The sequence below is a fragment of the Armigeres subalbatus genome, chromosome 1, assembly GCF_024139115.2.
Source record: "Armigeres subalbatus isolate Guangzhou_Male chromosome 1, GZ_Asu_2, whole genome shotgun sequence".
NCBI classification, from domain to species: domain Eukaryota; kingdom Metazoa; phylum Arthropoda; class Insecta; order Diptera; family Culicidae; genus Armigeres; species Armigeres subalbatus.
The window spans coordinates 85,713,769-85,738,445 of NC_085139.1; the positions used below are offsets into that span (position 1 = coordinate 85,713,769).

Here is a 24,677-nt window from a genome sequence, read left to right on the forward strand (position 1 = left end):
TAAAATCATTTCAAATTTATTTCCTTTAGTATTCTGTTACAAAATTCTAGGTCGTGTCGTTATGTTTATCACCCATAAAATCATACCCACCAAATTACCGATACAGGAAAATCGGCCGATCGTTTACTGGTTGCAGATTGCGATAATTGTCCACCAGTGGCTCACCATTCTCCTTCCGCAATGATCGGAATACGTTCAGCTGGTCCTCGGAAATTGGGAGGTAGTTTCTCTGCACCAACCAATTGACCGACTCATAGCACGGAGGTGTGGTCAGGCTGCCATTGTAGGAAAAGTATGGCCTTCTTCGGGCACCGATCAGCTTCTTGATGTTGAACACCGTTGGATCCGGGAGAGTATAGGTCGTACCGGCCGTCTGCACTTCATTCAAAGCGGGGATCCACCCGTAATCCGGTTCGGTTGTGCTGTTCGACAGGAAGATTCCCAACACAGCAAGGCCGTTTTCCAACGGAGCAGCCGTTTCGAAGGAATCGTACTGCTGATTGAAGAATACCAAGTGCATTTCCATAGAGTATCGTCTTCTTCTTCCGTAAGAATCGATGACGTGTTCGGATCCACGTTCGGAAGTTGCCCCCCAATGAAAATGAAGGCTATCGAATTGGAAGATGTTTCGTAGGGGACCTCCCTGAATGGTGACGTTTGCGTCACCAGGAAACTCGAACCGATAAATGGCTGAAAAAAATAATAATGTGTTGGTAAGGTAAATTGGAAATCATGCAAAATATTCGTATTTGGCTTAATTAACAGATACAAAGTACCGAAATTATGTCATTATTAGGTAAGGTATCAATTACATCCATACACCTTTCTCTGAGTTCTCCAGAATACGTATTTATATAAATGTTAATAATGGCATATGAGTATATTTCGTTTCATTGAATAAAAACTGATCAAGATTTCGATTTTTTAAAGCTACTTGATTTTTACAGTGGATATTAAATAACAATTAATTTGAGTGTGGAAACATCGCTTACGGTTAGTTAGCAAAAGCAATATTGATATTTACAATCCAGGTCCGCGGTTCTCAACCTTTTCTTGAAAGGTACCTCTCCGCACTTTTGTATTAATTAAGGTACTCTATATTGAAAGGAGGCTTCCGAGCCTCTTAAAAGGAGGCTTCCGAGCCTCTTGAAAGGAGGCTTCCGAGCCTCTGGAAAAGATGGCTTCCGAGCCTCTTGAAAAGGAGGCTTCCGAGCCTCTTGAAAAGGAGGCTTCCGAGCCTCTTGAAAAGGAGGCTTCCGAGCCTCTTGAAAAGGAGGCTTCCGAGCCTCTTGAAAGGAGGCTTCCGAGCCTCTTGAAAGGAGGCTTCCGAGCCTCTTGAAAGGAGGCTTCCGAGCCTCTTGAAATTAGGCTTCCGAGCCTCTTGAAAGGAGGCTTCTGAGCCTCTTGAAAGGAGGCTTCCGAGCCTCTTGAAAGGAGGCTTCTGAGCCTCTTGAAAGGAGGCTTCTGAGCCTCTTGAAAGGAGGCTTCTGAGCCTCTTGAAAGGAGGCTTCTGAGCCTTTTGAAAGGAGGCTTCTGAGCCTCTTGAAAGGAGGCTTCTGAGCCTCTTGAAAGGAGGCTTCTGAGCTCTTGAAAGGAGGCTTCTGAGCCTCTTGAAAGGAGGCTTCTGAGCCTCTTGAAAGGAGGCTTCCTGAGCCTCTTGAAAGGAGGCTTCTGAGCCTCTTGAAAGGAGGCTTCTGAGCCTCTTGAAAGGAGGCTTCTGAGCCTCTTGAAAGGAGGCTTCCTGAGCCTCTTGAAAGGAGGCTTCTGAGCCTCTTGAAAGGAGGCTTCTGAGCCTCTTGAAAGGAGGCTTCTGAGCCTCTTGAAAGGAGGCTTCTGAGCCTCTTGAAAGGAGGCTTGAGCCTCTTGAAAGGAGGCTTCCTGAGCCTCTTGAAAGGAGGCTTCTGAGCTCTTGAAAGGAGGCTTCCGAGCCTCTTGAAAGGAGGCTCTGAGCCTCTTGAAAGGAGGCTTCCGAGCCTCTTGAAAAGGGGTTTCTGAGCCTCTTGGACAGGGGCTTCTGAGCGTCTTAAAGGAAGGAGGCTGCCGAGCCTCTTGAAAGGAGGCTTCTGAGCCTCTTGAAAGGAGGCTTCTGAGCCTCTTGAAAGGAGGCTTCCAAGCCTCTTGAAAGGAGGCTTCTGAGCCTCTTGAAAGGAGGCTTTGAGGCCTCTTGAAAGGAGGCTTCTGAGCTCTTGAAAGGAGGCTTCTGAGCCTCTTGAAAGGAGGCTTCCGAGTCTTGAAAGGAGGCTTGAGCCTCTTGAAAGGAGGCCTGAGCCTCTTGAAAGGAGGCTTCCTGAGCCTCTTGAAAGGAGGCCTGAGCTCTTGAAAGGAGGCTTCCTGAGCCTCTTGAAAGGAGGCTTCTGAGCCTCTTGAAAGGAGGCTCTGAGCCTCTTGAAAGGAGGCTTCTGAGCCTCTTGAAAGGAGGCTTCCGAGCCTCTTGAAAGGAGGCTTCTGAGCCTCTTGAAAGGAGGCTTCCTGAGCCTCTTGAAAGGAGGCTTCTGAGCCTCTTGAAAGGAGGCTTCCTGAGCCTCTTGAAAGGAGGCTTCCTGAGCCTCTTGAAAGGAGGCTTCTGAGCCTCTTGAAAGGAGGCTTCTGAGCCTCTTGAAAGGAGGCTTCTGAGCCTCTTGAAAGGAGGCTTGAGCCTCTTGAAAGGAGGCTTTCCTGAGCCTCTTGAAAGGAGGCTTCTGAGCCTCTTGAAAGGAGGCTTCCTGAGCCTCTTGAAGGAGGCTTGAGCCTCTTGAAAGGAGGCTTCCTGAGCCTCTTGAAAGGAGGCTTCTGAGCTCTTGAAAGGAGGCTTCCTGAGCCTCTTGAAAGGAGGCTTCCGAGCCTCTTGAAAGGAGGCTTCCGAGCCTCTTGAAAGGAGGCCTGAGCCTCTTGAAAGGAGGCTTCTGAGGCCTCTTGAAAGGAGGCTCTGAGCCTCTTGAAAGGAGGCTTCCAGAGCCTCTTGAAAGGAGGCTTCTGAGCCTCTTGAAAGGAGGCTTCTGAGCTCTTGAAAGGAGGCTCTGAGCCTCTTGAAAGGAGGCTTCCGAGCCTCTTGAAAGGAGGCTTCTGAGCCTCTTGAAAGGAGGCTCTGAGCCTCTTGAAAGGAGGCTCTGAGCCTCTTGAAAGGAGGCTTCTGAGCCTCTTGAAAGGAGGCTTCTGAGCCTCTTGAAAGGAGGCTCTGAGCCTCTTGAAAGGAGGCTTCCGAGCCTCTTGAAAGGAGGCTTCCTGAGCCTCTTGAAAGGAGGCTTCTGAGCTCTTGAAAGGAGGCTTCTGAGCCTCTTGAAAGGAGGCTTCTGAGCCTCTTGAAAGGAGGCTTCTGAGCTCTTGAAAGGAGGCTTCTGAGCTCTTGAAAGGAGGCTTCTGAGCCTCTTGAAAGGAGGCTTGAGCCTCTTGAAAGGAGGCTTCTGAGCCTCTTGAAAGGAGGCTTGAGCCTCTTGAAAGGAGGCTTCTGAGCCTCTTGAAAGGAGGCTTCCTGAGCCTCTTGAAAGGAGGCTTGAGCCTCTTGAAAGGAGGCTTCCTGAGCTCTGAAAGGAGGCTTCCTGAGCCTCTTGAAAGGAGGCCTGAGCCTCTTGAAAGGAGGCTTCCTGAGCCTCTTGAAAGGAGGCTTCCTGAGCCTCTTGAAAGGAGGCTTCTGAGCCTCTTGAAAGGAGGCTTCTGAGCCTCTTGAAAGGAGGCTTCTGAGCCTCTTGAAAGGAGGCTTCTGAGCCTCTTGAAAGGAGGCTTCCGAGCCTCTTGAAAGGAGGCTTCCTGAGCCTCTTGAAAGGAGGCTTCCGAGCCTCTTGAAAGGAGGCTTCTGAGCCTCTTGAAAGGAGGCTTCTGAGCCTCTTGAAAGGAGGCTCTGAGCCTCTTGAAAGGAGGCTTCCTGAGCCTCTTGAAAGGAGGCCTGAGCCTCTTGAAAGGAGGCCTGAGCCTCTTGAAAGGAGGCTTCCGAGCCTCTTGAAAGGAGGCTTCTGAGCCTCTTGAAAGGAGGCTTCCTGAGCCTCTTGAAAGGAGGCTTCCTGAGCCTCTTGAAAGGAGGCTCTGAGCCTCTTGAAAGGAGGCTTCCGAGCCTCTTGAAAGGAGGCTTCTGAGCCTCTTGAAAGGAGGCTTCCAGGCCTCTTGAAAGGAGGCTTCTGAGCCTCTTGAAAGGAGGCTTCTGAGCCTCTTGAAAGGAGGCTTCTGAGCCTCTTGAAAGGAGGCTTGAGGCCTCTTGAAAGAAGGCTTCCAGAGCTCTTGAAAGGAGGCTTTCGAGCTCCTTGAAAAAAGCTTCTGAGCCTCTTGAAAGAAGGCTTCCGAACTACTCGAAAAGAAGCTTCTGAGCCTCTTGAAAGGAGGCTTCTGAGCCTCTTGAAAGGAGGCTTCTGAGCCTCTTGAAAGGAGGCTTCCGAGCCTCTTGAAAGGAGGCTTCTGAGCCTCTTGAAAGGAGGCTTCCAGGCCTCTTGAAAGGAGGCTTCTGAGCCTCTTGAAAGGAGGCTTCTGAGCCTCTTGAAAGGAGGCTTCCAGAGCCTCTTGAAAGGAGGCTTCCGAGCCTCTTGAAAGGAGGCTTCTGAGCCTCTTGAAAGGAGGCTTCCTGAGCCTCTTGAAAGGAGGCTTCCAGCCTCTTGAAAGGAGGCTCTGAGCCTCTTGAAAGGAGGCTTCTGAGCCTCTTGAAAGGAGGCTCTGGAGCCTCTTGAAAGGAGGCTTGAGCTCTTGAAAGGAGGCTTGAGGCCTCTTGAAAGGAGGCTTCTGAGCCTCTTGAAAGGAGGCTTCCTGAGCCTCTTGAAAGGGAGGCTTCTGAGCCTCTTGAAAGGAGGCTTGAGCCTCTTGAAAGGAGGCTTCCGAGCTCTTGAAAGGAGGCTTCTGAGCCTCTTGAAAGGAGGCTTCTGAGCCTCTTGAAAGGAGGCTTCTGAGCCTCTTGAAAGGAGGCTCTGAGCTCTTGAAAGGAGGCTTCTGAGCCTCTTGAAAGGAGGCTTCTGAGCCTCTTGAAAGGAGGCTTCCTGAGCCTCTTGAAAGGAGGCTTCCTGAGCCTCTTGAAAGGAGGCTCTGAGCCTCTTGAAAGGAGGCTTCTGAGCCTCTTGAAAGGAGGCTTCCGAGCCTCTTGAAAGGAGGCTTCTGAGCCTCTTGAAAGGAGGCTTCTGAGCCTCTTGAAAGGAGGCTTCCTGAGCCTCTTGAAAGGAGGCTCTGAGCCTCTTGAAAGGAGGCTTCTGAGCCTCTTGAAAGGAGGCTTCTGAGCCTCTTGAAAGGAGGCTTCTGAGCCTCTTGAAAGGAGGCTTCTGAGCCTCTTGAAAGGAGGCTTCCGAGCCTCTTGAAAGGAGGCTTCCTGAGCCCTCTTGAAAGGAGGCTTCCTGAGCCTCTTGAAAGGAGGCTTCTGAGCCTCTTGAAAGGAGGCTTCCTGAGCCTCTTGAAAGGAGGCTTCTGAGCCTCTTGAAAGGAGGCTTCCGAGCCTCTTGAAAGGAGGCTTCTGAGCCTCTTGAAAGGAGGCTTCCTGAGCCTCTTGAAAGGAGGCTTCTGAGCCTCTTGAAAGGAGGCTTCTGAGCCTCTTGAAAGGAGGCTCTGAGCCTCTTGAAAGGAGGCTTGAGGCCTCTTGAAAGGAGGCTTCCTGAGCCTCTTGAAAGGAGGCCTGAGCCTCTTGAAAGGAGGCTTCTGAGCCTCTTGAAAGGAGGCTTCTGAGCCTCTTGAAAGGAGGCTTCTGAGCCTCTTGAAAGGAGGCTTCCTGAGCCCTCTTGAAAGGAGGCTTCTGGAGCCTCTTGAAAGGAGGCTTCTGAGCCTCTTGAAAGGAGGCTTCTGAGCCTCTTGAAAGGAGGCTTCTGAGCTCTTGAAAGGAGGCTTCTGAGCCTCTTGAAAGGAGGCTTCTGAGCCTCTTGAAAGGAGGCTTCTGAGCCTCTTGAAAGGAGGCTTCTGAGCCTCTTGAAAGGAGGCTTCTGAGCCTCTTGAAAGGAGGCTTCCTGAGCCTCTTGAAAGGAGGCTTCCTGAGCCTCTTGAAAGGAGGCTTCCTGAGCTCTTGAAAGGAGGCTTCTGAGCCTCTTGAAAGGAGGCTTCTGAGCCTCTTGAAAGGAGGCTTCCTGAGCCTCTTGAAAGGAGGCTCTGAGCCTCTTGAAAGGAGGCTTCTGAGCCTCTTGAAAGGAGGCTTCTGAGCCTCTTGAAAGGAGGCTTCCTGAGCCTCTTGAAAGGAGGCTCTGAGCCTCTTGAAAGGAGGCTCTGAGCCTCTTGAAAGGAGGCTTCCGAGCCTCTTGAAAGGAGGCTTCCGAGCCTCTTGAAAGGAGGCTTCCGAGCCTCTTGAAAGGAGGCTTCCGAGCCTCTTGAAAGGAGGCTTCCGAGCCTCTTGAAAGGAGGCTTCCGAGCCTCTTGAAAGGAGGCTTCCGAGAAGCGTAGAAGAATGCTTTCAATCCTCTTGTAACGAAGGAACTGAACTTTTTGAGAAAAAAAGTTTTCATGCCTTTCAAATGAAGGCTTCCAAACCTTTAGACCAGCAGTTCTCAACCTGGGGTACATGTGCCCTTGGGGGTACCTCGGACAGAAATGCATAATGGCGTATTTATATTACAACTCAAATATAAATATAATGATAAAGATTTGATAGTTGTAGTTTTTTATTTTAAAACTTTGTGTACAATAATATACATGGTGATCACTAAATCAAAGCCTATTGAATCTGCCCACCACAATCAACAGTGTAGGAGGGGCTCTGAGACAAAATATCAAAAAAACAAAACATCAAGTGAATAAAATCTTGAATCTAAAGGTTAGAAAGGCTCCATTTTAGAGGCATGATGACTTTTTTCGAAAAGCTCAATACTTTGCTAAACCGGAAGCCTCCTTTCAAGAGGCTCGGAAGCCTCCTTTCAAGAGGCTCGGAAGCCTCCTTTCAAGAGGCTCGGAAGCCTCCTTTCAAGAGGCTCGGAAGCCTCCTTTCAAGAGGCTCGGAACCCTCCTTTCAAGAGGCCTCAGCCTCCTTCAAGAGGCGCGGAAGCCTCCTTCAAGAGGCTCTGGAAGCCTCCTTCAAGAGGCTCTGGAAGCCTCCTTCAAGAGGCCCGAAAGCCTCCTTTCAAGAGGCCTGGAAGCCTCCTTTCAAGAGGCTCGGAAGCCTCCTTTCAAGAGGCTCGGAAGCCTCCTTTCAAGAGGCTCGGAAGCCTCCTTTCAAGAGGCTCGGAAGCCTCCTTTCAAGAGGCTCGGAAGCCTCCTTTCAAGAGGCTCGGAAGCCTCCTTTCAAGAGGCTTGGAAGCCTCCATTCAAGAGGCTTGGAAGCTTGAAAGGAGGCTTCCGAGCCTCTTGAAAGGAGGCATGAACCCCATGTTGAGAACCGCTGATCTAGGTAGTTGCAAATAATACGTTCGTCTGATCAAATCGACTTTTCCATCAGACTCTACGTATTGGATATCGTACGTTTGTGAAAATCAATGCAAAAAACTTATTTCGGTCAGCAGAAGGTTTTATATTTCCTTTAAGTTGAGTTATTTTAGTGTAAATTGATAATATATGAACCAAGTTAAATCGGGCTGTCAGAAAACGTAATTCACTATTTATGAGTGATTTGTTAACTGCCGTGTTGAAACTCACTATGGCCATTTCGTTGCCAGAAAAAGTGGTACATGTACAGTTCCACCCACTAAAATCTGCTTATTTAAAAGAAAATTCAGCAACATGACTGTTTTCACAATAGATTTTAATCCTATTTTGAATTTCAAGATAGTTTACTGCCGTTTAGAATGATTTTAAAAATGTACTTGTACCACTTTTACTGTCAACGTTTTTCGGTTTCTGTTTCCTTTTGTTCCCATTTATAGTGGTACATACATGTATTGCACAGGTGCAATTTGTTCCAATAAATTTGAAATTTGTCATAAACTTTGCTCATTTTTCACTACTATCTTTAGGCACATCAGACATAACATGTAGGTACAGTTTAGTTGCACAAAACTGCAAAAATGAATTTATTATTCGATGTTTGTGGGAAAATGCGTCTCCTGAAAAATTTACTCAATGTAACATGTACCACTTTCGCTGGCACCGGTTCACTTATTGCAGAACGTCTATGCACAAGATCGCATCGATCGAGATCTCGTCCGCTACTTATGCAATTGCATGGAACTCATTAGAGAAAATCTACGATAACAAGAAGCAATTGGTGATGTCTTACCTGGATTTCTTGTTAACCCTTGATTCACTCCAACTGCTCGCCAAGAATGGTTAGAATACTGAGGGCTGGAATACGGTACTGCTACGTACGCTACGTACGTGATCTGGAGGCGTCTATTTCCCACAACGCTTCGTCACTTCCACATTACAATTTTAAGAAGATTGCGAAGTATCAAAACATGGTAAAAAATTTTAACGATCACTGTTTCATATTACAGTTCATCGCACCATTTTTTCCTACTGCATTTGGAGATGCCAGTTCGTCCAACATCAGTCGAACTCGTCGGACCATCGCGAATTCATCCACCAAGGCTGGACACTGGATCATCTAAGATATCACCGGCACAGCGCAACTAAGTACCACACCACACATGCAAGTAATACTCATTCACACTTATCCACCACAGACGACTTCAGTACAAGACCACACACTACACACTCGCTACAACAAGACACGTTCGTGCCGTTAATGAATAAAGCTTCCAATGAATGATTAAATTTGTTTTGATTAAATCATTCAACTCTATGATTAAAGATTATGATTAATGATTAATTCATTTTCGAAAATGAATAATGATTATGATTAATGATTAATTTAATTTTTGACAATGATTAACGATTATGATTAATGAATAAAACGTTTGAAGTATGATTAATGATTACTGATCGTGATTAAATGTTGACACAATATGTGTATGATTAATGATTAACGATCGATATGATTAATGATTAATGATTATGAATAATCAAATTAAATGATTTGCATAGTGATCAATAATCAAGTAACCGTTTGACCAAATTATGTTTTTTTACCTTTAAAATTGTATGATTATGATTAAAGATTAATGAATAAAAGCGATGCATGCAATGATTAAAATTAATGGTTAATGAATAAACTCAAAATAATCATGAATATGATTAGTAATTAATGATTAAATGCATAAATTTATGATTAACGATTAGTGATTAATGATTGAATCGTATTTTTTTTTATGATTATGATTAATGAATAATGATTAAATAACCCATTATTCATTAATCATGATTAAATCTATGATTAATCACTAATGCTCTGGTTCGTGGCATATGCAATATATGAGCAACGTTTCTCGTCATAACCTTAGCACATTTCTGGGAGCGTATTTCTTACTGAACCATATTAAACAGCAAATCACTACAGTATACCCCGCTGATCCGACAAATGTATGGTCGGACTATCGAGGTTTATCTCGTTAATCCGACTGTCAAATCCATACAAATGAACCAAAGCAAAATCACAGCATAAATATGAAAACTGAGAGCATAAAATTGTTTAAATCGTTTTGTGGTGGGCTTCATAGTCTTTCGGATAGCGACGTCAATTGTCTAGACGCATGTGCTATGGAGTGTGGATTTGATTCCCGCCCCGGTAAGGAGAAAACTTTTCATGATCGAAATATTCTCCACTGGTCCACTGGGTGTTATGTGTCCTGTCCGTTGTCTCATGCTAGGTGTTAAGTGTTCAGTCTGTACGACCTCTGGTCGAAGATGGTGTCCCTGTCTTTTTTTAATGGGTGTTGATACTTTTTAATTTTAAATTCCGAATTAGAGCGATCCGGACTAACGAGTCGTCGGATTAGCGAGGTCCGGATAAGCGGGGGGATACTGTATAATCAAACTACGTGCGCGTCTGGAGTTCCATTACATAAGGCTGTCATGGTAGATCATTACTTCCTTCCGTAGTGTTATGGAAGGAAGGAAGACTTTACTTCTATAACACTACGCTTCTGGCTGGCTTGAAGAAGCAGTACAACCGTCTCATGATCTGATCTAAGCGCTAAGCACAGCTGAGCCTTCTTTCTGGACATCGGGCTCCAACTTTGTATACTTGTTTGTATACTTCAGAGATAGAAATTTGCTGTGAAGTCGATGAAAGGTCATCTCATGCGAACCCTTGCAAAAACCGCACCCGTATCCAACAAAATGGCAATACGGGTGCCCTTCATAGTGAATACGTGGGTACGTAGTGGGTACGTCACAGACAAATACTAAAACCTCTCACTACTTATTTCTACACTTCTGGAATTGTTGGTCAGCGCAATATTTATATTTATCCAAGCAATTAAGAACAATGACACTCAATCAACACCATCACCATCAGGCGACATGTGTTGCTCCGAAGACTCTCGACGTCCCAGTCTGCAGCTGGATTTGGAGGATTCACAACTGGATGCCATACCATAAAATCTTCCGATCCCCTTCTTTCGGATGTTGATAGTATCACCTGTGTCCGGCCTTCTTTAGTTGGCGATGCTATACAGGAAATATAGTTCTATCCTACAAGAAATATGTTCCATTGACTTGCCTGCAGCCAATTATGCGGTAGCATGGAAGGTGCTCGGAAGTCGCTACGCAAACAATAAGTTAAGGCGCATCTAAACTCTCTCTTCGTTGTGGAGATCCTCATAAAGGAGAGCTATAGGGAACTTACGCCCAACCCACTAATGAGCGACGTAATGTTCGAGAGGATCAGAGAGAAGCTGTCAGTTTGGAGCACCATTCTGACTTACATGATACATACCAGATTTATTTTGGCAAGTTTACGGCAGTGTGAAACCCATCACAACAGCAAGGAAATGACAAAGTATAGAGACTTGATTGGCTTCACCGATCGACACGTCCTGCAATCTGCCAATCAACTATGGGCCAGGAGAACCGGATGAATGCTTTCATCAGAGAAAAAGAAGAATCACAAAAATTTACCACGGCAAGGTTATAGGGTTTCTTACCCCATTCCCGGCCTAACATGAATATGACTGCATTATTTGATTGATATTTATGACAGGAAGCAACTTTTCCTAAATTTCGTGGGCCGTGCAATACTGCAATGGGGTTCACTTCTGCTTAAAAATAGTTTTTTTTGGTAAAGATTGTTTGAAAAAGCTTTAATTTGATTTAAGTTAACGAGGTCCAGCACTCATTTCAGTCATAGCGATTTTGTTTCCGGCCCACTTCCAACCAGTTCCCGGCCTAAGCAAAATTTCGCTCAATCTCCCAACATCTTACTCTCATTCTCTCTCGGGACGGTAGAAAATGCGACGTAAACAAAAATATGCACGTTCTACGCCGACATGATGCCAGATGGTATTATTTATAATAATTTTTATTTGGTTGAAAAAATATATTCACTCATCCAAATTACTTCCAAACGCTTGAAAACTATATTTTTTCACTTTTTGAAATCGAGAGAATTATAAATAACATGATAGCGTCAACGTCAAGTTTTCCTATGAACGTTGAAGGATTTTTTTCATACTAAAAAAGACTCCTGGCCTTTTGGCAGCATGGTGCGGCTAGAAGTTCTTATGCCGAGGTGAATTTTTGTTCGGTTTGAGGATAGATTTTAAAATGTATTGTAATAAGTTTATATTAGTTCTAGTGAAACGAACAAATAGAAAAGATTAAAGTGCGTGAGCTAAGAATTATTGTGTGGTGATTAACAGCTTCAAGCAATGATTGTATCGAGAACAGTGACGATTTTCAGGTAGGTGTTTATATGAAAATACCGTTTTGTAAAAGTGGAAAGATTCACTCCGGCTCAGTGGCATAGCAACGGAGAGCGAATGTTCGTAATCTACATTTTTATTTTCTATAATTGGACCAATTAGGAGTGAAATAAATGGTTGAAAAATATTGAGTATTGTGCGAAATAAATGGGAGACTTTTTTAAAATTATCAACCATAAACTTACGGCTTCCAAATAGTATAAATCCTTAGTTTTCTGTGCAGTGAGCCGGGAATCGGGTCCATAGGCCCAAGTAGTGATTTACCCTAGTCAATGGAATTCAAAATAATTTTAAAAATTACAAGTTGATTTGTTTTTGAAAATAATTTATTACACGAGATTAAAAATTCAATAAACATCAAAAATAATACCTTTTCCGGAATCAATTCGTGATTCTACTATTTCTTTTTTGACATTTCTCCTAGCGTATTAAATCAACGACGAAATGCTGGTTTTAATGCGAGCCACGCTATTCCGTATTCCAGTGCGTCAAATTCCACCGCATGAGCGTGTCGAACAGAATGGAGGATGTCAACAGGAACAAACTCGGTCGAAATGGTTTATATTCGGAGCATTTTGCTCGGGCAAAAAAGGAACGTGGACGCTTCTGCACACTAAACAGAGTAGATCATTTGATCCACCCACACAGTTAAAACCTCTCAAAGTAAACCAACAACGCAAATAGCCACAACAGCGCTCTACACCACCGAACCAACAGACTCGGACTGCTAACACCGCTAACACTGACAACGCATAAAACTCACATAGCCAGCCACAGAACACGCAGTAACTCTATTACATTTAAAAAAAAACATAGTTTTTTCCACCACATTTATTAGTGGGGTAACAATGGTATTTTGGACATCTGAATATATTTTGGACTTTTGGCTTTATTTTCTTTAATTTGTTACATAAATATGGCTAGAAATGAAAGATTATGAAAGAGACTAAACAGACACATGATTCCTATTTATTTGTAGAAAGTTAAGTAGAAAAACACGCAAAATGTAGCCAAAAGTCCAAAATATATTCAGATGTTCGAAATGCACCATTTACCCTATTCCAGTCGGTTACGGAATATCCGTGCTTGTACTAACTGGATTAGTGTTCGCAGCATTCTCTTATAATGTCAAGTTTGGCTAAAAAGGGGCGTATCCCAGAGCAGCCAAAGTTTTAGGGAAGGATTTGTTCGTGGATGACATGTTGTTTGGCATAGACGGCGTCGAAGGAGGGAAAGAGCTCATCGATCTGATGATAGGATTTCTGCAATCTGTGGGATTCTCTTTGCGAAAGTGAAATTCTAATAGCAAAGAATTCTCGCTTACCTTTTCAAAAAGACATAAATAACATTTTTTTCATTAATTAATTTGAATAGCGCAATCAACAGAACAACATGAAAGCTATTGATTGCAATATTCAAATTATTTCATGAAAAAAATGTTACTTAGGTCCTTTTGAAAAGTTAAGCGAGAATTGCTCTCAGCGGTTCCATATGAATTTAGAGACGAGCAATCGATAAACTGGAATTGAATTCATTGACTGGTGCTGCCCAAAACTCTGGTGCACTTATACGAAATGGTCGCCGAAAACATCCACGTTGTCGTCAGGTGTTACTCCTGGACTGATTCAAACATAGTCATTTGCAGGCTGTCATTGTCGCAACATTTAAAGTGAAAGTTCGTAGCAAACCACGTCTCCGAAATCCAGTACGTTACGAAAGAAAGTGACGTTGCTAGAGAAGACAATCCTACGACCATAATCTCCCATGGCATGTCGTCGACAGAACTACAATACGAATCGAATTGACTGTACATCTGGTTCAGATAACAATCTACGTCCATCATTGCCAGCCAATTAATAGAACAAGAAAGTCTGGTACATCACATTCCAGGAGTATACCGAAGGGCTCAATTTAACTGGATGCTCTCGACTCTTTGGATTTAGCACCGGCTTTAAGTCATTTCAGCAACGAAAACTAAAGTTTTTTCTTTGTTTTTTTTTCGTTTTCCCTATGTTTCAATGGGCTAAGTCCCGAAAAAAGCAAAACATACTTTTACATATAAACGATAAAGACGGATCCATAAAAAAACTGGAAAACGATCCATATATAACATCTGAATGTTCCTTAAAATGCTACCATAAATCCATAAAATAGTTAATGAGATTCCATAAAGAATAATTTTTCGATCCATAACTAATCTAAAATTTAGCAATTAATTGGGAAATATGGTCAAGAAAAACAATACAATTCTTGCTAATTTCCCATGAAAATATGACAAATGATCCATAAAAAACTAAATTTTGATCCATAAAACTTCAAATCAAATCAAATTTGCGCATTTTTTTATCGTGATGATGATCCATAATTTCAGTAATATGATCCATAATTTTAGTCATATCAAAGACTAATTAAGACGTTCATGTCCCATACAAAAGCCCACTTTTTTAGTGCTCATGAAGTACCAGAATAAGAAATTGAACAACCGCATTGTGATATCACCTTGATGCAAGTCTTCTTCTTCTTCTTATTGGCATTACATCCCCACACTGGGACAGAGCCGCCTCACAGCCCGAGCAAGGTCTGAAAACATAATGAGAGCATATAGAAAACATATTTTGATATTGATATCAAATCGAAATCATAATTTGTTTTCAAATATGAATCATCATGACTGATTACATATTTTGATCTCATTTTGCTGTTGATTTCTGAATTGTATGATCTGACATCAAACTGTGTACTTATTTTGTTATCGGAACCAATATCAAAATTAGTTTTCGTTTTGCTCTCATCGACAGCAGGAATAGTTTTCGATTTGATGTCACAGTAAGATTTTTCTGCTGTAGATTTTGATCTTTTAACCGTTAAAACGACCAAAAGGATATCAACCTGAGTTATCAAAATTAGGCGATTTCACAACAACAAAATTAGTTATCGATTTGCTCTCAAGCTTTGCTCGGGATTAGTGTTCATTAAGCACTTCCACAGTTATTAACTGCGAGGTTTCTAAGCCAAGTTACCATTTTTGCATTTGTATATCATGAGGCTAGCACGATGATACTTTTATGCCCAGGGAAGTCGAGACAATTTCCAATCCGAAAATTGCCTAGACCGGCACCGGGAATCGAACCCAGTCACCCTCAGCATGGTCTTGCTTTGTAGCCGCGCATTTTACCGCACGGCTAAGGAGGGCCCCTTGATGCAAGTACAGAACTGAGTAACTGGTACTTCGTTCTCTGTTGCTACGGCAATCATACAAGTTATGTCCACAATATCTCTATGTCAAGTATGCGTTGTCAAGCAAAATAAAACGAAGTATCAAGATGGGGAAAGTGTGTGCAATTGTTTGTTGCAGAAATAAATACAAACTTAAAACCTCCTCGACGACTCCAATTTCATTACACCGATTTCCTGACGATGAAAATCTGTAAGCTATTTTAATAATTAACCTGACAAATAAGATTTATAAAATTCTATCTCAGTGCAAATGCCTGAAAGCAATACTGCGAAAGCTCTGGTTCACCCATAAATGGCGATATTACACATCGTCGAATCTGTTCACGTCATTTTAATGACGAATGCTTCAAGGATGCTACAGATAAATCTAAAGGGTATGTAGAAATTATTACTCATTAATAGATTATTTTTTTCCTTATTTTTCAAATCAGACTGAAAAGAAACGCCGTTCCAGCGAGAATCGAAAATGAGAGATTACAAATAGTGGATTTTTTAGAAGAAGACAGAGACATTGTTGAGAAAAGTTTGCAGTGCGAAGGTAAACATAAATTCGTTGTCCATAGCAGTTTCTTGTAGTATATATCCGTGATACACGACACGTGAACATAGCATCTAGTTTATTGAATTATGCTCTCAGTGCTAGTTCAGGTATCTCAAATACGCGGCAATTAACTACCACGCTCCTCCACTGGGTCGATGAGCTCGTTTGCATAAACAATTGTGCACTCAAACATTGGTCTCGGATTAAAGGTTTCCTAACCATAATCTACTATCACTGTGGCGTTTTCGACACGTAGATACTTTAGTAAAATGTGATGCTGCAATTTGAAATATTTAAAGAAAAAACAATCCACTGACCTTGAAATGATCATATGTGATGATTACTGTTGCGTCAGTAATTTCATTTGTAATAATGACTCCAATTAGCGTAATAATAGGCCAGGTAATCATATTTTAAATATTTATATCAAAATAAGTAGTTAGATCCCTAGTAACATTTTAGTTTTATGATGGTTTTATAACACGCTTGTAGAGTAAATTATGGTCTTCAAGAGCGTTATAAAACTTAAAATGTTACATGGGATGTAAAAAAAATTAATCATTTCACTATAAACATGTATTTGCAATACAGTCGCGACTTGCGGGGCCAATTGACAGCCATTTAAACATGTGTATTTCGGCCTGAACATTATGTCCAGTGATGCTCAATCAATCGTTGCCTGTGAGATTTTATCATATAACTGCTCGGCCCAGCCGTATCCCAACGAACGAGGGCTTAACTAAAAAGACCCATGTTTCGAAATCCCAATCAGCGAATTTAACAACTGTAACTTCGAGTGTTTATATAATTTTACAGCCGAGACTGTATCAAATTTCAATCCTACGCATGAGACTCTGATTGGAAAGATTAGGAAGCTGGAATTACTTCTAAGTAAGTTTTGAGAGGAGAACTAAGAGGAATCTTCTTCGATTATGTAAAAAACGAAAAGAAGCGTTGGTGTTAAAGTCAAAACAGATTGTAAAACTGAAGTGCATAATTGCAGAAAAAAATAAACTAATTCAAACTAATAATACGATATTGAACACGGTGAATAGCAATCCTCTTTTGAAGGAATCGTTGAAGAACTTAAATAAGAATAAATATGGTCGACGATATAAATTCGCAAAAAGGTTTGCAACTCGTCAAAAGCTAGTGTCAACTTCCGGATTCAAGAAGCTTAGGGCAGCTAACGTATTATGTTTACCACATCCAAAAACAGTCACTAAATGGCATCGCAACATAAGTATTCATCTAGGTTTCAACGAAGAAATACTGTCTCGAATGAAGCTTGCTGGAAAAAGTATGTTGGAGAAAGAGAAAGTAGTTTCTATTCTCATCGATGGGATGGCTATAAAGCCAATGCTTGACTATCATGCGCGTTCTGACACATTTCACGGGTTGCCAACGGTGGATACTTCCAGAAGTCAATTGAGTGAGAACAACGATGCCAATGTTTTAGCGACTGAAAGTGTCACTCTAATGGTGAGAAGTATCAGTTCAAGCTACAAACAGGTATAATTCTAAATTTCTTAAACAATAAAACATAAAAATCCCTCTTTTAAAGGTCATTGGGCATTTCTTCGCTAATGCGACTTTGGGCAGCGAGAGTCAAATGAATATTATTTGCGAAGCAATCAGAAGATTGAACAAGATCGGGTTTCACCCAGTTTTGGTTGTGATGGATCAACACCCAACCAATGTGAAAATGGCACAATCTTTTAGGCGTCTCTATCGAAAATCCAGTGTTTTATGTAGATGAAATGCCAATTGTTATCATGTACGACAATCCACACCTTCTAAAGTCAATACGAAACAATCTGTTTGCTAAAAACTTGCTCATAGACGATCAAATAGTATCCTTCAAATATATTTCTGATCTTTATAACTTGGACATTCTCAATGTTCCAAGATTGGCTCCTCGATTAACGAAAAAAGCAGTATTCTTACCTGGATTTTCCAAAATGAATGTAAGTTTGGCAACACGAACACTAAGTAGAACGGTTGCAAAAGCACTTGAAACGTGTGTAAGTCTAGGAAGCATGAACAATGAAGTTAATCCGACGATTGAATTTATAGACTTGATGGACAAGCTGTTCGATACATTCAACTCAAGATTTGAGCAAGATAAACTGAAGGTACATATCTAATATTTCACGTTTTTTTGTACATGTACTCATCACCTTATGAAAATCAATATTAATAACATAATCATCTAAAGCCTTTTCGTGCCGCACTTCGGGCAACCAGTGAACATTGGAAATTCCTAGATGAAGCAAAAAATATTCTCGAAAAAGCTATATTCGTTCCTAAGACAAGCTTTGATTCCTCGACGGTACTATTGAGAAGTCATCTAGATTTTTGATTCACAATTTTGATTTGTAAATCATAATTAATATTCTAGGCTCGAAAAGAAGCATGCGAGTTGCTGACTTCAAAGCAGAGAAATCCTCCTTGTATGAAGGGTTTCATTCAAAATATTTACGGACTTAGACAGTTGTGGAACATTTTGGAAACAAAATTCGAATTCACATGTTTATGCACAAATTGTATTTGCCAAGATCCTTTGGAGAACGAGTTTGCAAAAGTAAGATCATCATGTGGCTGCAACGATTCACCAAATGCTATGCAGTTTGGAGTCGCAATAAAATACAACGGAGTTGACAGAACGATTGATCATCAAGAGAATACAAATTGTAAGCCAGATGCAACATTTTCCCTAATTGAAAATGAGATTGAAGACGAAGACTCTGTCGATCCCTTAGCGTTGATTGGCAAAGTCAGCCTGGTCGATCTACCATGTGAACCCTTCGACTTCGAAAATATCGACATTTCGGACAAGCATGAAACCAACGCTCTGGTGTACGTTGTAGGGTTTGTCATATCGAAACTACCTCATGACCAATGCAAAAACCAATTCCGTACACCCTCAAACAGTAAACACTTGAATGATGAAAGTTTTATCTTCACGAAGCTTAAATACCACCTCGATTCAGCCAAACACACATTTCCAAATGAAATCGCATTAGAGCTTGGTGTTACATTATTGATCGCATTCAAGCAAAAATTTTATAAATATTTCAACCAACATCGTTGTGAGGTTAAAACACGATTAGGAAGATATATTGATTATGATGATTACGCTGATTACGCTTGTGAGGAATGCTTTAAAAAATTCATCGATCGTCTTCTGAATACATTTATAAATGCTGAGATTAAAAAGAATCAGTCCAAATACAATAGACGGTCAAGAAGAAATGGAAAGTCGCGGCGAATGAACATAGAAGAGAGCAAACGGACTAAAAAAAACTACAACACAGGCTTTATCTAGGAACAGAAAAAGAAAATACGGAGGTGAAATGGATAATGTGAATTCCAAACGAAAGAAATAGTGGTATGCAGAAAAAATACCAATATGCGTTTTCTTTACCCTTTTCATTTTTGCAGATGCCGCTACAATAAGGTATTTTTAGCAACATTTCAGCGTTCATCTTAACAGCTAACAAACAACAATCGCTCACTTCTGCCAGGTTTTTTTTCCACACCATCAATGTGAGTCTGATTCCAAAATAATCGCGTATTTGCAATTATTAATTATTCACTTTCCTTCATATACCTATTTCAACAAAAGTACAATCATCAATACCAGAGGGGATGTCCAAATATCAGAAAGCGACTGCCTGTGTCATGATTCCGGTTATGCAGCCGATTTAACCAAGATATTTACATATTCTCCGAATGTTCTCCGCGAAAACGCTGGATGCCTTGAGTCTGTGAACCTTGTACAAATTTGGCATCGTACAGAATATCGTACACATTTGGAGAAGGCATCCTGTGCTTGCAAAATTAGATTACTCAATTAATTCCGGCATCAGTAGTCGAATCTCCGTGGATTACGTTTACGAGAAAAAGCGCCACGTTCGACTGCCAAGGATTGCATGCGAATCAGATTAATCATTTTGATGACAGTACTATTTCTACGAAAAAGTTCGCGACGAGGAGAAGGGCTCCAGAATTCTTTGCCTTAGATTCGAATTTCATTTGGTATCTGACGCTTATTCCAGATGAGGGAAAGCGTCAGGTTTCGGAGAAAATCGTAAAGGTAATATTCTCCTCCATAGTTTAGAAGTACCAATAGGAACTACACTACATTTTTATTTCTCAGATCAGTAAAACAACTGCGGTCACGATTAATTGCATCGTTCGAAAAAGCAGCTCAAACATGTTGTGGTGGAATAATATGCCGAATTACATCAGCAGCAACTCGGACGATATTAAGAAAAAAAACTCCGGTACGCAAGACTCCGAACTTCGGTCTGCAGTGTATACGTAATACTCTACTCATAATCAATTACTAATGTCATAAAGTATAACACATATTTTGATTACCCATTTCAGGAATCTCATGAACGACCCGAAACTGTTCGGCAGAGCATGGCCCGCTGCTGAGAATGTTGGCTGGCAAAAACGGCAGAGTTAGTTAGGAATTTTGGTCATCCGTAAACTAATGTTGCTTGTGGAACAGCTCATCTTGATTACTACTGAAGTAAGGAAACGTCTTGAAGAAATTGTTCTCATACGAATTCATGTGACAACCTTCGGAGCAGCATACTGAATCGGTTCTTGGGAGGTGGATTCGAACGACACCGTTTCAAAATTTGTTAGCGATAAATTTATTCTGGCCCAAATCTTGGACGCTTCGAACGACAGTTAATGCCAGTTAATGATAGTATTAACCAAAGCAGCAACAAGAAAAGCCCAGGGCAGTGACTAGGGTTTGGATGGTTTCAGTTTGGAAATTCCAAGACCTGTTTCGTTCAACGGAGTTGGTATCATTGATCCAAAAGTAATGCATGCTGCATTGATCACTATAGAAGTAACACAATTGTTGCAAGTTTACTGCTAATAGGCATGCAGTTTCTAGCCGATATAGTTAAAGTATATAGTTTATTTTCAATTATTTCTCCGTTTTAGATCCGAAGTTAGTTTGATTCGGAGAAGATTTTTAATGGTTATCAAATTCTAATAGTTACAAATTCCTAAGTTCTGAACCTGTGGTTCTTGTTCAAGCATTTAATGTTACTGCTGCTATTTCCAATTTCATTATTACAGACTGATTGTAAATCAATTATGATATTCGTCCATTTGCATTATATATATATATATATATATATATCCTATAGGAATAAGATTTATAATATAGTGTCAATGTCTCGTTTAATGTCTCAAATAAATACATAATTGTTTAAAAACACTTTATCATCTTGGTTTTAATTCAAAATTCATTTTAGGTTAAAATAGACAAAAAAGTTCATACCGTGTAAATTAGTATAACGTAGCCTTATAAATTTTCCAGTAGGATTATATATGGAATTTTGAAGTATATTATTTGAAAAAAATCATCAAAAAATTGAAATACCCATACATCTACGTTATTTATTGCTTGCTGTCCAGCAATTGTAAGCAGAATTCATTTCTACATATATTAGTAGTCCATCACCTAAAATTGTCATCAATCGTAGAGAAACATTCCTGTCAATGTTATAAAGGGTATTCAAACTATGATCTGTATAATATGATATAGAATAACTTGTAGTCAATGTTCGCGCGTCTAATTTTCACTGGGAATGATATTTCAAATTAAGATACACTATATGTAGCGACAAAGCTTCTAGTGCTTGTAGTTTGAATAATCTATTATAAGATGTTGTAGGGCGTGAACCTTATGATGAGGTAGCAAGTATGCTTCTTTTACCGAAGATTAAAGGCAATTCAATCCATAGCAAATCAATTTAGTAAAAGTCTGTATCGTTAATTTGGAATTTCACGCAGAAATCATATGACGAGGTGAAGTTTCACCTACTGTATGTAATATTTTTTTATATATTCTACATAAGGTTTAATGTAACCAAACACTAAACATCTAACGGAATTTGGAACATTAAGAAATGTGACATAGCCGCATACCTTACAATGCTTGTATATGTTAGGTTGAGTTTATTTTTATATAAAGTGCATGTTGATCCATAGATTTTATAAAATGTGTGGATCATTTAATATAGTTTCATTGGCCTTCTTTCCAAGCATTATGGATCACATTATAAAAATTATGGATCATATGACCAAAATTATGGATCATATGGCTGAAATTGTGGATCATCATCAGGATATAAATTGCGAAAATTTGAAATTTTATGGATCAATATATAGTTTTTATAGATCATTTTTCAAAGTTTTATGGATCATAAAAATATTCTTTATGGAATTTCTCGAACTATTTTATGGATTTATGGTATTTATGGAACATTCAGATGTTATTTATGGATCGTTTTTCATTTTTTTATGGATCGTTTTTCCATATTGAACGGTGCAAAGTAAGGGCTGCCCCCGAAAAATCCCCGGTGCGAAGGGCTCAAAGGGATGGTGAAGCAATGTCAGCGAGAAAGTTTACGGCGAGAGTTTGCAGCCATCGACAGACGGTCAGGTGCAATATTCGCCCAGAATAGCGTAGCTACTTCTCGGCGGTGGTATATTGTGTGTTGGCGGCCAGTTGAAAAATACAGCTGAACCGTACAGTTTTGGCCACTATCATCCCTTCACAAGACTAATCTGATGAACCTCGAGCTCGTCCAACTCTCAGGCGAGCCCAGTATGATAGCCGATGATAGGTAAGCTAATGCTGTTTGGATACGATGGACAGGACATATTGCAAGAATGCCGGACAGCAATCCGGATGGTGATCGCTTTCTATCCGGAAGATACAAGAAGGTGAGGGAGCCAGGTTGGCGGGCCAAATACAAAATGTTTTGGTGTTATCGAGGATGGAAAGATTGTGGCCTTGAAGCGTGTATACTATATACTATAGTGTGGCGTAAAATTATAAATTCAGCGTTAGAATATCACGACGATATTATCCACATGGAAGCCGAGCAAATTCCAAACTCGAAATTTTTAAAGATGGAACCGACAATCTAACCTTTGCGCATTGTAGTGGCGCATCCTACCACTAGTCTAAGGCTGTGAACCATTCCACCGATTCGCTTAACTTGTAGTTAAAATTTGAAACTTCGATGGTTATTTTCCCATCGTGGTTAAAATTTTACTCCGAAGCCGACCCATCTGAGTTTTGACAGATTGATAGTTATTTGGAACGAAATGGATTTGGCGCCAATTTTCTCACGAACAAAGTTTAACTATCGAACTGTCAAATCTAACCATGCTCCGGAGCAGGGTTATTTTTAACCACGGCGAAATAACCATCGAACTTTTCAAATTTTAACTAAAAGTTAAACGAAGCCTAAGTAATTATTACTTTTTAATAATTTTCATCCATATTCTTAGATACAATGGTCATATTTTTTATATTTAAAAGCGTAGCCTAGCTTAGATTATACTTATAGTCATATTGTTTATGAAAAGAAAACAAATTGAAAGATAATTTTAAAAAATAATTTAGCTAGGGTAGATGTACCAGTCGTGGCTATGACACCAATTGTTGCACCAATGCAATTAGTGAAAAACGATACACCAAATCAGAACATGTTCAGAACAGTAGACCACATTCATTTGATACTGTATCATCTACAATCTTCTAAACAACAAACAAAACATAATTGTCCTTTGCGACAATTGTCGCACTAGCGGTCCTATTATGGCAAATCCCACAAGAAATCAATGGGATTTGATATAATAAGAACCAAAATTAAAAAGTGCCATAATTGCCGCATGTTTTCATTTGGCTATTATGGATAAAGATATTTTGGGTGCAATGTGGTATATTTTATAAATATCACCCATATGTTTTCTAGTTATTTTTCTAAAAATAGTATTTCATAAGTTTGGAGACAATTGTTCTTCTTCTATGACTCTACGTTTCAACTGGAACTTAGCCTGCTTTTCAACTTAATGTTCTCTATTTGCATTTCCACAGTTATTATTTGAAAGCTTTCTTTGGGATAAACCCAATAAAACCCAATTCGATTTTAACATTGCAAAAATCGGTCCTGTTCTCGTGACCAAAAAATTTGCAGTTAGATTGCTGTCAGTCGTTCTTTAAATAATTTGACCATTAAAAGCATCAAAGTATGCACTGGATCAATCTTCGAAATGGTAGACTTTCATGATTTTCTCCCCAGTCCCAGTCCGAATTGCAAACTTACCTAATTTTCCATCGTTTGTGACCGTGACCTGTCTGGGATCCATCTGATAGTTGGTCAACTCTAACGGTTGCGACTCATAACCAGGACGAGCGGTGAAAGCCGAAAGCGGGATTGGGCTCTGCATGGTTCCTCTGCACTCTGGATAGTCGTTACCCTGCCTTGACTCGCCTGCTGGTCCGAAGGCTGTGAAATATGTAAGATCACATGACGTATGAAGACTTCCGATCTCTGATGTTGAAATCCGATATTACTCACGCTGACCACCAATAACCAAATGGGCTGACAGGCCCAGCAGCACCAAAAGGATCGTACACACTTTCATTGTGAACTTTGTTACACTTCAAACGAAATGGTTCAAATCGTCGAAAAGCATCGGTATTTATTAAACAGTTATTCGCCCCCGACAATGCTCAAGAAGATAAGGAAAAATTGAATTTTCATAGAACCTGCTGCCATGGTATCGCCATTTTTTTTTATTACACTGTTGCTACTGCTGCTAATGAAAAACTCTGCCCGAGGGTATCTCGTTAGGGCGCGTTGAGTACTTTCACGTTTGCCGCTTTTCATCGATCACAGCTGTCACGTGAGGCTTCTTTGTGAGGAACATTAGTATCACTCTGCCGCTATGCATAATGTTCTCTAATGTAAGGTACCTAATGCTTCGCGGAAAAACAGTTAAATTGGTCACAAACAACTAGGTTTATTACTGGTTCAGTGTGACAAATCACATTATAAATGCATTTCTTTTATCAGCGGCAATTAACTATGGATACAGTTGCATTCATGAACCATACATTGCACTTCCAAAGTCTGTAATATGATACACCAAGAAAAATACGGTGGTGTTCGATGTACCCTGGCGTCATCCTATTAAGGCCGATACAAATATTTAAAAACAATTACGGTAATTCACCGAATGTTGAACGGCTAATTTCTTCGCCTATTGTTTAACGCACATGCATTTCTGTTGGGAGTTTAACAATAGGGGGCAAAATTAGCTGTTCAACATTTGGCGGTTTCCCCTCCACGGATTTTTTTGTCCAAAAATAATATTTTGAGACAGCAGCAAAAACATTTTTGGGTGGTTTTAAGGATTTTCAAAACATTCTTTAACAAATCCCAGTAGTT

General features: G+C 40.7%; 2 protein-coding genes across 2 annotated transcripts; one reads left to right on the forward strand and one right to left on the reverse strand.

Moving 5' to 3' along the window:
• Window positions 1-45: 45 nt before the first annotated feature.
• On the reverse strand, window positions 46-24,060 carry LOC134218498 (carbonic anhydrase 2-like). The gene is made up of 3 exons (XM_062697629.1): window positions 23,805-24,060; window positions 23,550-23,732; window positions 46-690 (listed from the first exon to the last, which is right to left on the reverse strand). Exons 1-3 carry the CDS (start codon window positions 23,869-23,871, stop codon window positions 95-97), a joined length of 846 nt encoding a protein of 281 aa, XP_062553613.1. The 5' UTR covers window positions 23,872-24,060; the 3' UTR covers window positions 46-94.
• On the forward strand, window positions 17,433-20,065 carry LOC134217298 (uncharacterized). The gene is made up of 4 exons (XM_062696057.1): window positions 17,433-17,528; window positions 19,241-19,492; window positions 19,556-19,719; window positions 19,789-20,065. Exons 1-4 carry the CDS (start codon window positions 17,433-17,435, stop codon window positions 19,868-19,870), a joined length of 594 nt encoding a protein of 197 aa, XP_062552041.1. The 3' UTR covers window positions 19,871-20,065.
• Window positions 24,061-24,677: the final 617 nt, after the last annotated feature.